The 13412-nt window shown below is 31.9% G+C and overlaps 2 protein-coding genes across 2 annotated transcripts; one reads left to right on the forward strand and one right to left on the reverse strand.

Annotated features, from left to right (window-relative positions):
- Positions 1 to 1972, reverse strand: Cog8 (Component of oligomeric golgi complex 8). Its single transcript, XM_064049629.1, has 4 exons — positions 1843 to 1972; positions 1320 to 1792; positions 1057 to 1270; positions 1 to 983 (listed from the first exon to the last, which is right to left on the reverse strand). Exons 1-4 carry the CDS (start codon positions 1895 to 1897, stop codon positions 10 to 12), a joined length of 1716 nt encoding a protein of 571 aa, XP_063905699.1. The 5' UTR covers positions 1898 to 1972; the 3' UTR covers positions 1 to 9.
- Positions 1937 to 10644, forward strand: LOC135119348 (xylosyl- and glucuronyltransferase LARGE2s-like). Its single transcript, XM_064046642.1, has 11 exons — positions 1937 to 1945; positions 2314 to 2470; positions 2516 to 2818; positions 2869 to 3169; positions 8551 to 8947; positions 8993 to 9176; positions 9226 to 9350; positions 9404 to 9556; positions 9603 to 9782; positions 9834 to 10057; positions 10104 to 10644. Exons 1-11 carry the CDS (start codon positions 1937 to 1939, stop codon positions 10207 to 10209), a joined length of 2139 nt encoding a protein of 712 aa, XP_063902712.1. The 3' UTR covers positions 10210 to 10644.
- The last annotated feature ends 2768 nt before the right edge of the window (positions 10645 to 13412 follow it).

Raw genomic sequence — 13412 nt, forward strand, 5'->3', positions numbered from 1 at the left:
TAATTAAAGTTACGTTTTTATTGCGTCATCTACAACAATATCTTCGTTTTTGTCACTGTTGGCGTCGTTTTCTGGTTTCGCCGACTCCTCGTTTTGCGTCGGCTCCACCATATTCAACAACGGGTTGATTTTAACAGGCAATAAATGTCTGATTGGTTCGACGATGAGCTCTTTATTTAAAAACGTGAGTCCTTCGTTTTGGAGCACTTGGACGTTGACTCCCAGACTGCTGGCGATGTTGCTTGGAGGGAAAATAATGTGGACGCACTTCTGCAAATACGGCACCAGGTCGTCGGCGAAGCTCATACACAACCTAGTGAAAGCGTCCTTCGAGTTCGCCGTGAAAGCTTGCTGCTCTTGGCCGTGCAGCACCAAGACCGAGCGCGCGATCACCAGCAGACTGCTCTGCAGAGAATCGACCACGGCTTTGACGGTGGCGACTGGGGCGCACAGCTTTAGCTCGTTCAAAGCTGTTAGAATGTTATTCAAGAACTCGGCGAGGGGGTAGAACTCGAGGAGACTGTCGGGGGGTTGCAGAGGGTCGTCGTTTTTGGTCTTCCAAGGAATGTTGGGGTGGTTTTTGTTGATTAGGGTGAATCTTTCCATGTTTGCTTCGAATTTTCTGACGGCTTCGTCGACCGACGTTTCGAAATCACGCGCGATTTTGTGGGTGAAGATAGGGACGAGGAGGGAGCGGAAGTCGCAGCCGACTTTGCTGAATGAAATGCCAAAGTACATGCATTGGGCGAGAATTGAGTCTATGGAGGACACCCCTTGGGCTAAATCGTCTTCCAAGGTTTGCAGGAACTCGGAGATTTTGTCTCTGATCCAAGTGAAGAAAATCACGTTTTGGTTGACCTGCTGGCTTTTGATGGACGCAAGGGGGCTGTGCTCGTCGTCGTTGAAAATCGCGCGGTATTGGGTGATGATGTTGAAGAGATTGACGCGGGTTACCTCCACGGTTTTGTTCAGGTGGTAGGTGGCTGCAATTTTTTTTTTTTTTAGTTAACTTCCAAGAAAATATTTTGTAAAATTTTCAAAAACTCAATACTCTACCATTATCTTTGGGGATTGCGTTCAAACACGACTGCAGCCAAGCGTTCCTAGTTTGCAAAAACTTGAGCCTTAATTCCGTCTCTGTAAAAACCTGCATCCGCCGCAAATGACTCACAATTTGCAAACATTTTGGTAATGTCAATTCCTGTTTTAGCTGAGTCAGCAGCTGATGCAGCATTAACAACCACGCTTTATCCACATCACTGACAATACTCTACAATTAACAACATTAAAATCAACAAAACAATTATTTCCCAAATTACTTTAAAAATAGGCACATCTGGATGCTTTGTGTGCAACTTTCGCACATACCCCGCTAGCTCCAACGCACTCTCATACAACCCGTCATTAATAAACGAATTCATCAACTGAGGAAGCTCCAAAATCTCAAGCAGTTGTGCATTCCTTGTCAGAGTGAGCGAGTTCAGACGCCTCAAATTATTAATCCCGCTTGTCTCTTCACCAAACAACTGACACCGTTTCTCAAAGTTGGGTATATCCTCCAAGAGGTCGTCAAGCTTTGACTCTATACTGTTAAACTGGCTGAACAAATCTCGAGAGCACTGTGCCGTCTCGATAAAAGTTTTGTAATTCGTGACTGCAAGTTCCTGAGTTTGTTCGTGGATTCCGACCTTCTCGTCGTTTAAACGGGACGGTTCTTTGGCTAAATCCTCGACTTTATAAGTTCCTAATTTTGAAATGTAGTCGTCGAAAGAGGTGTTGTACTCCCACGAACCTAGACGAACGATTTTAGTTAAATTGAATATTTTTGTGCGCGCTTTTTACTTGGAAAGCCGTTAGGAAACACCAGTTTCAGTAAATTGGTCCTTTCGTCGCTCATTTCTGCGGTTTTGGGGCGCTTTTAAAAACTTGTGTTGACATGTCACTGGTTACTCTACGCAGGACGTAATCACTCAGGGTTTACCTAAGCGCGACAAAAAAGGACGCGATCACGTCATTTCAAGTGTTTTTGAATAACAATTTTCATTTTTTTAAACATTCAAGCCGTGACATTTAAATTAAATAGAATTGTTGGATTTAAATTTGCGCTATTTTTTATGTGCGGCGATTTTTCGTGTGGAATTTAATAACCCCCGCCCCTTAGAAACGTCAGTGTAGTTTAAGGTTAGGTTTGTGTGCACATAAATAATGGAACAAAGTAGTTTTTAGAAAGGAAATTTTTAGCATGATTTATTGTAAAGGTAATTTTCCATTGTTCCGCGTCGGTTTGCGTTAATTTGTTGTAACTTTTCGCAGGAACAACACTCGTTACATGTTTGTAAATTTGTAAATATTCGCTTAAAGAAGAACAATGTATTCGCTTGTAAATTTCCTAGACACTGGTTAATCTTTTTGCTCTTAAGCACGATCATCTTTCTGATTATTGTCAATTTCGTTATTCCTTATAATTCAGGTGAGTTTGAGTCTTGTGTGTGATGATTTATTAATTGTGTTGTAGTTTACAAGGACCTAAGCTATAGCAATAAGATTAGACCTGTCGTTAAAAGCAGCCAGCTTTCCGTTGAAGAAAAACCAAATCTAGTCAAAGAACCCATTGATAATGGTACCCCCCTGTATGATAAGTGCGAAGTCATTCATGTTGGGTTTGTGTGTTCGGGGTACAAATCGAATTTATATTTACACACCTTATTGAAGTCACTGAATTTTTATAAGGTCAATCCTATTCATTTTCATATTATGGTAAACAAAGTCTCTGAGAAGGTATTAAAAACGTTGTTTGACACCTGGAACATACCACAAAGTATTGTCATTCTCTATTGTTTTAATTTTAATTAATTCTGCGCATTTCAGCGAACACGACATTCTATGATATTAACGACTTCGTTCAGGACGTGCGATGGGTGCCTAATAGTCACTACTCGGGGATTTTTGGCTTGTTAAAACTAGTATTCCCAAAAATAATTCCCTTGAACGTTACCAAGAAAATCATCGTCCTTGACACTGATCTTACTTTTGTTGGTGATATTTTGGAACTGTGGAGATTATTTGAGAAATTTAAAAATAAGCAAGCTGTAGGGATTGTAGAGAACCAAAGCGACTACTATTTAGGGAAAAACTCCAAGAATAAACCTTGGCCTGCCAGTGGAAGGGGGTTAGTAGAACCATAGATTAATATAGATGCGACATACAGGCTGATTTTGCAAAACCACCCTTATTGACATTGGAGTCCTCAAAAACTTGTTTCACTACAACTCGTCGCCTGAGAACTTGTTTGATCTACAGACCAGAACGCGCTCAGGCCAATGTCGACTCTAAGCGTTCAGAAGCGATTTTGTTCGTTTGGACTATAACTTCTGCGGGAAATAGTTGTTTGGTGGGTTTTTATAACGACTAAGTGAATATTTTTGGTACATATTTAGATGATTTTACATATTTTGTTTTAACTAAGAATTAATTCTTTATTTGTGTTTTATACTAGCAAAACGTCTTAAACTAAAAATATTGTTGAAATGGTAGTAACCCAATGGATTTTTTTCGGGAAAATATTTTGAAAACATTGTTCTATTTTGTATGAATTTTTAAAATGTTTTTAGTGAAAATTTTTGTGGTTGTTTCGATACATTGTATGATATTAACAGTGAGAAAAAAACAGAAAAATTAAAATAATCGAAAATTCGAGAAATCTAATAATCGAAAAATCGAAACCTTAAAAAATCGTAAAACTGAAACATCAGAAAATCGAAAACATGTAAAATTCAAAAATCTAAAATTTAAAAACCGAGTAACGAAAAATCGAGAAATCGAAACTCCCAAATTTAAAAAATCGGATAACTGAAAAATCGCAACATCGAAAAATCAAAAGATCAAGAAATCGTGGAGTCGAAAAGTCGAACAATTGAGAAATTGACAATCAAAATATCGAAAAATCCAAATCTCGATAAATCAAGAAAGCAAAAAACTTAAAAATTCGAAAAATTGAAAAATTGAGAGATTGAAATATCAAAAGAACGAGAAATCGAAAAGTGATGAAGTTGAAAAATAGAAAAATAGAGAAATCAACAAACAAAAAGTTAAAAGTTGAAAAATTGGAAAAGCGAAATAGGCCAACATAAAAAATTGAAAAATTGATAAATCGAAAACCTGAACAATTAAATCTCGTTAATCGGGAATGAAAAATTAACAAATCGAAAAATTGAAAAACAACATCTAAAACCAGGAAGTCGAAAAATTGAAAGATTAAGAAATATTGAAAAATTAAAATTTCAAAAGATTAAAAAATCAAAAATTTAAAAATCCAAAAATTGAAAAATCGAAAAAGCAAAAAGATAGACACACAGAAGTCAAAAATAGAAGAGCCGAAGAATTGAAATATTGAAAAATCCTAAAACTGATAAATCGAAAAATCAAAAAAGTGAAGTCGAAAAATAGAAACCTTAAAAAATCGAAAAATTGAAAAATCAAAAACCTGAAAAATCAAAAAATTAAGAATTGAAGAACAGGAAAATCGGGACACTCGAAGGTCAAGAAATGGGAAAATCAAAACATCGATTAATTGAAAAATCGAAAAATTGAGAGTTTATGAAAGTCAAATTTGAAAAATTAGAAAATCGAAAATTTGACAAAATGACAATCGAAAAACAGAGAATCTAAAACCGGGATGTCGAAAAATCAGAAGATTAAGAAATCGAAACATTTGAAAAATTCGAAAACTTGGAAAAATTGAAATATCGAAGAACTGAAATGAAAAATCGACACATCGAAAAATCCAGGAGTTAAAAATAGAAGAATCGAAATATTGAAAAATCCCAAAACTGAAATATCGAAAAACTGAAAAATGAAAGAAAAACTAAAAATGGGAAACTAAATCGGGAAATCAAAACATTGAAAAATCGAAAAATTTAAAACGACAATTGAAAACAGAAAATCTAAAACCGGGAAGTCGAAAAATCGAAAAATTGAAAGATCGAAAAAGTAAAAAAATTCAGTAAATTTTAAAAATCTGGAGATCCAGAAATTCTGAATAATCCAAAAAATCCAAAAAATTTGGGGAGTCTGGAAAATCAGGAATATCCACAAATATCTGAAAAATTTGAAAAATCTGGAAAATTCAGAAAATCCAAAAATTCTGAAAAATCCAAAAAATCTAGAAAATACAGAAAATTTTAAAAATCCAAAAAATCAAGAAAGTCGAGAAGATCCAGAAAATCTGAAAAATTTTCAAAATCTGGAACATTCAGAAACTTTGAAAATTCTGGAAAACTTGGATTATTATTATTATTATTTATTAAATTTGTAAAATCCGGAAAATCTGAAAAATCTGGAAAGTCTAGAAAATCTTGAAAATCTGGAAAATCTAGAAAGTACAGAAAATTCAGAAAAGATGGACAATCTGCAAAATCCAGGAAATGCAAAAAATCAAATCTGAATAATGTGGAAAATCCAGGAAATCTGAAAACCCACAAAATGCGGAAAACCTAAAAAATATGGAAAATCCAGAAAATCTGGAAAATCTGACAAATCTAGAAAAAATCTTGAAAATCTGGAAAAACTTGAAAATCTGGAAAATCGAGAGAATCTGGAAGATCCACCAAATGCAGAAAATCCAGAAAATATGGAAAATCCACTAAATCTAGAAAATCTGGAAAATCTAGGAAATCTGGAAAATCTGGAAAATCCAGAAAATCTAGAAAAGAAAGACAATCTGCAAAAAATCAAATCTAATAATGTGGAAAATCAGGAAATCTGAAAACCCACAAAATGCGGAAAACCTAAAAAATATGGAAAATCCAGAGAATCTGGAAAATCTGACAAATCTAGGAAAAGCAGATGAAATCCGATAAATTTGGAAAATCTGAAAAATCTGCAAAATCTGGAAAATCGAGAAAATCGGGAAGATCCACAAAATGCAGAAAATCCGGAAAATATGGAAAATCCATCAAATCTAGAAAATCAGGAAAATCTACAAAATCTAGGGAATCTGGAAAATCTGAAACCATCTACATATTTCTAATATACATACAAAATTTTACAACAATCGGTCCATCAGTTTCGGAGATTGCGTGTCTAATAGAAATAGATTCAGAGATAGACAGATAGACCGAAACGGCAGACTACTTTTTTCGTACTGTAAGGGTCATGAAACGTCGAAAAAACATAAAAGTAACAACTAGTCCGATGGACTCACTTACGCTCGGGAAATAAAGTTGTCAAAAAATTCTCAAAAAGTTCAGCGTTGCGTTCATCATTTTCAAAATGTCCCGGTTTAAAATCAAAAATCGAAAAATTGAAAAATCAAAAACCTGAAAAATCAAAAAATTAAATAATTGAAGAACAGGAAAATCGAAACACTCGAAGATCAAGAAATGGGAAAATCGAAACATCGATTAATTGAAAAATGGAAAAACTGAGTTTATAAAAGTCAAATTTGGAAAATTAGAAAATCAAAAATTTGACAAAATGACAATTGAAAAACAGAAAATCTAAAACCGGGAAGTCGAACAATCAAAAGAGTAAGAAATTGAAACATCTGAAAAATTCTAAAACTTGAAAAACGGAAATGTCGAAGAACTCAAAGAAAAAATCGAGAAATCGAAAAATCTGAAATTTTAAATATTGAAAAATTAAAATATCAAAAAACTGAAAAATCTAAAATTTAAAAATCGAAAAATTGAAAAAACGACAATTGAAAAACAAAATCTAAAACCGGGAAGTCGAAAAATCCAAACATTTGAAAAATTGAAATATGGAAGAGCTGAAATGAAAAATCGAGAAATCGAAAAAGCTAAAATTTTATATATTAAAAAATTGAAATACCAAAAAATTGAGAAATCTAAAATTTAAAAATCGAAAAAGTAAAAAGTCAGAAATGGAAAAGTCGAAGAACAGAAATATTGAAAGATCCCAAAACTGAAATATCGAAAAATCCCAAAACTGAAATATCGAAAAACTGAAAAATGAAAGAAAAACTGAAAAATCCCAAAACTGAAATATCCAAAAACAGAGAACCTAAAGAATCGAAAAATTGAGAAATCGAAAAATTGAAAAATCAAAAACCTACAAAATCGTAAGATCGAAAAATTGAATAATAAGTAAACTGAAAAATCCCAAAACTGAAATGTCCAAAATCTGAAAAATTAAAAAATTGAAAAATTGAGAAATCGAAAAATAAAAAAGTGAAGCTGAAAAATCGAAACCTGAAAAATTAGAAAAATTGAAAAACCAAAAAACCTGAAAAGTCAGTCAATTGAAAAATTGACAACTAAAGAGTTTATAAAAGTCAAAAATTGAAATTAAAAAATTGAAAATTTGAAAAATCGAAAAATAAAAAAAGTGAAGTTGAAAAATCGAAACCTGAAAAAATCGAAAAATTGAAAAATCAAAAACCTGCTAAATCGTAAGATCAAAAAACTGAATAATAAATAAACTGAAAAATCCCAAAACTGAAATGTCCAAAATCTGAGAAATTAAAAAAATTGAAAAATTGAGAAATCGGAAAATAAAGAAGTGAAGTTGAAAAATCGAAACCTGAAAAATTAGAAAAATTGAAAAACCATAAAACCTGAAAAGTCACTCAATTGAAAAATCGACAACTAAAGAGTTTATAAAAGTCAAAAATTGAAAAATCGAGAAATCGAAAAATAAAAAAAGTGAAGTTGAAAAATCGAAACCTGAAAAAATTGAAAAATCAAAAACCTGCAAAATCGTAAGATCAAAAAATTGAATAATAAGTAAACTGAAAAATCTCAAAACCGAAATGTCCAAAAAAAGAAATTAAAAAATTGAAAAATTGAGAAATTATAAAATAAAAAAAGTGAAGTTGAAAAAAAGAAAACTGAAAAATAGAAAAATTGAAAAACCAAAAAATCTGAAAAATCAACCAATTGAAAAATCAACAAATAGAGAGTTTATAAAATTCAAAAATTGAAAAATTGAGAAACTGTAAAATCGAAAAACTGAGCAAGAAATTATGGTCGAAACCGGTTAGGATGTGTATCAGATCACGGATCATGGCTTATAAATCAAATCGTTTCCGAACGCTTAGAGTCGACATTGGCCTGAGTGCGCTCTGGTCTGTAGATCAAACAAGTTCTCAGACAACGAACTGTAATTCCTGTGACCTGAATTAAAGTGAAGGAAACAGTAAGCAGCTTGTAATATTCTGGTAAATCTAGTGTCAATTTGTCGAAAGTAAAACGCGTCGTTAAAAATATGACATTTTTTCTATTGTAGTTAATTTTATTCCTAGTTAGAAACAAATAATGTTGCTAACATAAGTCGAGGAGTCCTCAACCGTCATTTAATTTAAACTGTGACGCTTGTCTATGTTCTCTGGTAGAACTTTGATACAATTTGTCACTAAATTTTGGTTGGGCTACTGAAAACTAGGTGGCGCCAGTCAAAACAACCTCACCAGAGGCTTTACAACCGTGGTTCATACATAACCTCAATCTTCTTTTTGAACCTTGGTCCCAAAAGTTGAACTTTACTACCTCTAAACAATCGACAATTATTTTTACGGTTTGATTGTGACAGGTACAACTCCGGCGTCCTCCTCTACCACTTGGAAAAGCTCAAAAGACTCGACTGGCCTACCCTGTGGCCTAACGTTGCCAAAAAAGTAGCTCTGATCTACGGATCGACGCGACTAGGAGACCAAGATATCATAAACGCCGTGTTGCTGCAACACACCGAACTCCTCTATCAAGTGCCTTGTTATTGGAATACGCAACTAAGCGATCACGCTTTAAGTTACAACTGTTACAATAAGTTTAAGATTAAAGTCGTGCACTGGAACTCGCCAAAGAAAATCCACGTCGTTAATAAAGACGGGGACTATTTCAGAAGCCTTTTCACGACTTTCTTGGAATACAACGGCGATTTGTTGCGACGACAGTTGTATTTCTGTGGCAACTCGGACCGCACCGTAGAGGTATGACAGGTGCGGTTTTCGGAAAAATAGTAAAATAAATTACAGGAACCCGTGATCGACGTCTGCTCCGAGTTTCACCGAGCGAAAACTAGTCAATGGAGGACGTTGTTGTTTTTTAGAGAGTATCAACATTCCGTGGATGACAGCGAACGGTATGACGTCACTTTCGTTGCTCAGCTGTCGTACGATAGGTTGCAGATGGTGGAAGAACTGGTGAAGTATTGGCAAGGTTGGCAGCGGTTTGTGGCACGGCATAATCTACCACGGTTTCATTTCAGGACCGATTAGTCTCACGTTCTATGTCACGGATCCAGAATTTCAACAATGTTACTATTTTATTGACAATTCGGACCTCCTTCAAGATAGAAATAATATCGCTTATCATGCAGTATTCAAAGACGGGGTAGTTATTATATTAAGTGTGACGCCGACAACCCTACTGACGCCTTCTTTCAGGAATATTATCCAATCAACATTTTACGCAACGTCGGTCTGCGAAACGTGGACACCCCGTATGTATTCCTCGCCGACATCGATTTCCTACCAATGAAAGGGTTGTACTCAGTTATTAAAAGCCACCTAGCTTCTACCCAAAACATGAAAGCCAAAGTAACCAATTCCCGCGTTTGTGTTTAAATTAAAAGCCAAATTTCAGGCGTTCATAGTTCCTGCTTTTGAAACCCAGAGATACCGCAGCAGAATACCAAAAAATAAAGCCCAACTCTTGGGAATGTGGGAAAAAAAGTCCCTCTTCCCGTTCCGATCTGACGTATGGGCGGCCGGACATGCGCCGACGAATTATACCAAATGGAAAACCGCAGCCGCCCCATATAAAGTGATAACGTAGTATTGCAGTTGATAATTCGTTCGTCTATTTTCGTTGTAGGTCAAGTGGGAGCCCGACTTTGAACCGTATGTTGTAGTCAGTAGCGGCGTAATTGAATATGACAACAGATTTATGGGATTCGGGTGGAATAAAGTGTCGCATATTATGGAATTGGAAGCGCAAGGTTACGAGTGGGTTGTTTTGCCCAATGCATTTATTATTCATAAGCCGCATGCGCCAAGTTACGATATAAATAAATTTAGGTCGTCTCCAGTCTATAGAATGTACGTATTTTATTGGGTACGGAAACGACGTAATTGTTCTTTGTAGGTGTCTGCAGAATCTTAAGGAAGAGTTTATCCATGATCTGGATAAGAAGTATGGGAGATTATTTGATAATAAAAATACGTCTAGTTTCATTTTGAATATAAAGTGATATTGGAGTTGATTGTTTCATATTTCTGTGGTGGTAGTTTTCTGAATGTTCTTTTAGCACTTTCACTTTTTCTGTCCTACACTAGGGCGAGTCGACGAGACGAAAACTCGGAATGTTTAGTAGTAGCGAAACCTGTACATCTTGTTATATGATTATTTTTTATATCTATTCGCGAACAAACGTTTTGACTGACTCGTCATGTCTTGCGTTAGTAAATGAGAGTTAACAGCATTTTTCACAATTGTAGTGTTTTTGTTTTTTTTATCAACATTTTCGACTTGTATATTCTTATCTAGTCTTGAGCAGTTTTATTGAAAACTATGTATGTGTTTACATTTCACTTTTGGTACGCTTTATGTTTTTTTTACATTGAATCTTAAAAATACCTCTTCCATTATGTATAAAACTGCAATATTGTCTGTTAAAAATATACTATTCATCACATTGTGATGTTTTTTCTTTCCCGTTGTAGAAATTGTATAGTATTTGTATATAATCTGCATTTAATTACTTCCAACCAGTTTCACACCGAAACTTTCTCAATAACTGAAAAAATCAACAAAAAGAAACAATTTCGCTGTTTTTCGATGTAAAATTTTTCAAATTCTCAATTTTTAATTCTTTATTTTCTCGATTTTTCATTTTTTAATTGTTCAACAAAAGGACAAATTTATTCAAACCGAAATTTTGAAAAATTTAAAATCAGAAAATTGTAACAGTGAAACGTCTAAAAATTATAAAATTGAAAAATCAAAAAATTTAAAATTTGAGAAGTCGAAGAATTGAAAAAACAAAGAAAAATTGAAAAAACGAAAAAAATGAGATTCAAAAATTGAAAAGTGAAACTTGAAATATCGAAAAATTTAAAAATTGAAAAATCAAAAAATTTAAAAATTGAGAAATTGAACAATGGAATAATTAAAAAATCGAAAAATTGTAATATTGAAACCTGAAAACCCTGATTAATTAAAAATCGAGAATTTGAAAAATCGACAAAACGAAGCAATTCTGCATTTTTTTTATACATATATAATTTTTCAAATTCTGGATTTTTATTTGGTCCTTTTCTCGATTTGTCATTTTTTAATTGTTCAACAAAAGGACAAATTTATTCAAACCGAAATTTTGAATTGAATTGAAAAAAAAAATTGAGAAATCGAAGAATTGAAAAAATAAAGAAAACTTCAAAAAGTGAAAAATTGAAAAAACGAAAAACAAGAACCTCTATAAATTAAACAATCAAAAATACAAAAAAAAAATTAATTTCAAAATTCAAAAATTTTAAAATGAAAACCGGAAAACTAAAAAATTAAGAAATTGTAAAAACGAAACGTGGAAAAATTAAAAAATTGTAACAACGAAAAAACGAAACACTGAAAAACCGAAAAATTTAAGAGTTGATAAGTCGAAGAATCAAAAAAACCGAAAAAATGAGATTCAAAAAATGAAACTTGAAATATCGAAAAATTTCAAAATTGAAAAATCGAAAAAAGAAAAAATTGAGAAATTGAATTGGATAATTGAAAAATCGAAAACTTGTAATATGGAAACCTCAGAACCTCGATTAATTAAAAATCGAGAAATTGAAAAATCGACAAACGAAGCAATTCTGTAATTTTTCGATATAAAATTTTTCAAATTCTCGATTTCTAATTTTTCATTTTCTCGATTTTTCATTTTTTAATTGTTCAACAAAGGACACATTTATTCAAACTGAACTTTTGAAAAACCGAAAAATTGTAACACTGAAACATAAAAAACAAAATAATTAAAAATCGAGAAATTGAAAAAATCAACAAAAAGAAACAATTTTGCGGTTTTTCGATGTAAAATTTTTCGAATTCTCAATTTTTAATTCTTTATTTTCTCGATTTTTCATGTTTTAATTGTTCAACAAAAGGACAAATTTATTCAAACCGAAATTTTGAAAAATTTAAAATCAGAAAATTGTAACATTGAAATGTCTAAAAATTATACAATTGAAAAATCAAAAGATTTAAAAATTGAAAAGTCGAAGAATTGAAAAAACAAAGAAAAATTGAAAAAACCGAAAAAATGAGATTCAAACATTGAAAAGTGCAACTTGAAATATCGAAAAATTTTAAAATTGAAAAAATTGAGAAATTAAATTGGATAATTGAAAAATCGAAAAATTGTAATATTGAACCTCAAATCCCTGATTAATTGAAAATCGAGAATTTGAAAAATCGACAAAACGAAGCAATTCGGCAATTTTTTTTTATATATGTATGTATAATTTTTCAAATTCTGGATTTTTATTTGGTCCTTTTCTGGATTTGTCATTTTTTAATTGTTCAACAAAAGGACAAATTTATTCAAACCGAAATTTTGAATTGAATTGAAAAATCAAAAATTGAGAAATCGAAGAATTGAAAATATAAAGAAAACTTCAAAAAGCGAAAAAATGAGACTTAAAAACTGGAAAATGAAACTTGAAATATCGAAAAATTTAAAAATTGAAAAATCGAAAAATGAAAAAATTGAGAAATTGAACAATGGGGTAATTGAAAAAACAATTGAAAAATCGAAAAATTGTAGTAATATTGAAACCTGAAAACCCTGATTAATTAAAAATCGAGAAAGTGAAAAATTGAAAAAACGAAAAACAAGAACTTCTATAAATTAAACAATGAAAAATACAAAAACAAATAATTTCAAAATTCAAAAATTTTAAAATGAAAACCGGAAAACTAAAAAATTAAGAAATTGTAAAAACGAAACATGGAAAAATTAAAAAATTGTAACAACGAAAAAACGAAACACTGAAAAACCGAAAAATTTAAGAGTCGAGAAATCGAAGAATTGAAAAAATACAGAAACTGAAAAATCGGAAAATGGAAAAGCCAAAAATTAAATCATAAAAACCCTAATGATTATTTGAAAAAAGTGAAAAATTAAAAATCGGCAAATTTAAAAATGAAGCAATTACAAAATTGTATAGTATTTGTATATAATCTGCATTTAATTACTTCCAACCAGTTTCACCCCGAAACTTTCTCAATAATTGAAAAAATCTACAAAAAGAAACAATTTTGCGGTTTTTTGATGTAAAATTTTTCAAATTCTCAATTTTTAATTCTTTATTTTCTCAATTTTTAATTCTTTATTTTCTCGATTTTTCATTTTTTAATTGTTCAACAAAAGGACAAATTTATTCAAACCGAAATTTTGAAAATTATAAA

The sequence above is a fragment of the Zophobas morio genome, unplaced genomic scaffold (assembly GCF_036711695.1).
Source record: "Zophobas morio isolate AGI-343-1 ecotype UQ-CSIRO unplaced genomic scaffold, CSIRO_AGI_Zmor_V1 ptg000002l, whole genome shotgun sequence".
Taxonomy (NCBI): domain Eukaryota; kingdom Metazoa; phylum Arthropoda; class Insecta; order Coleoptera; family Tenebrionidae; genus Zophobas; species Zophobas morio.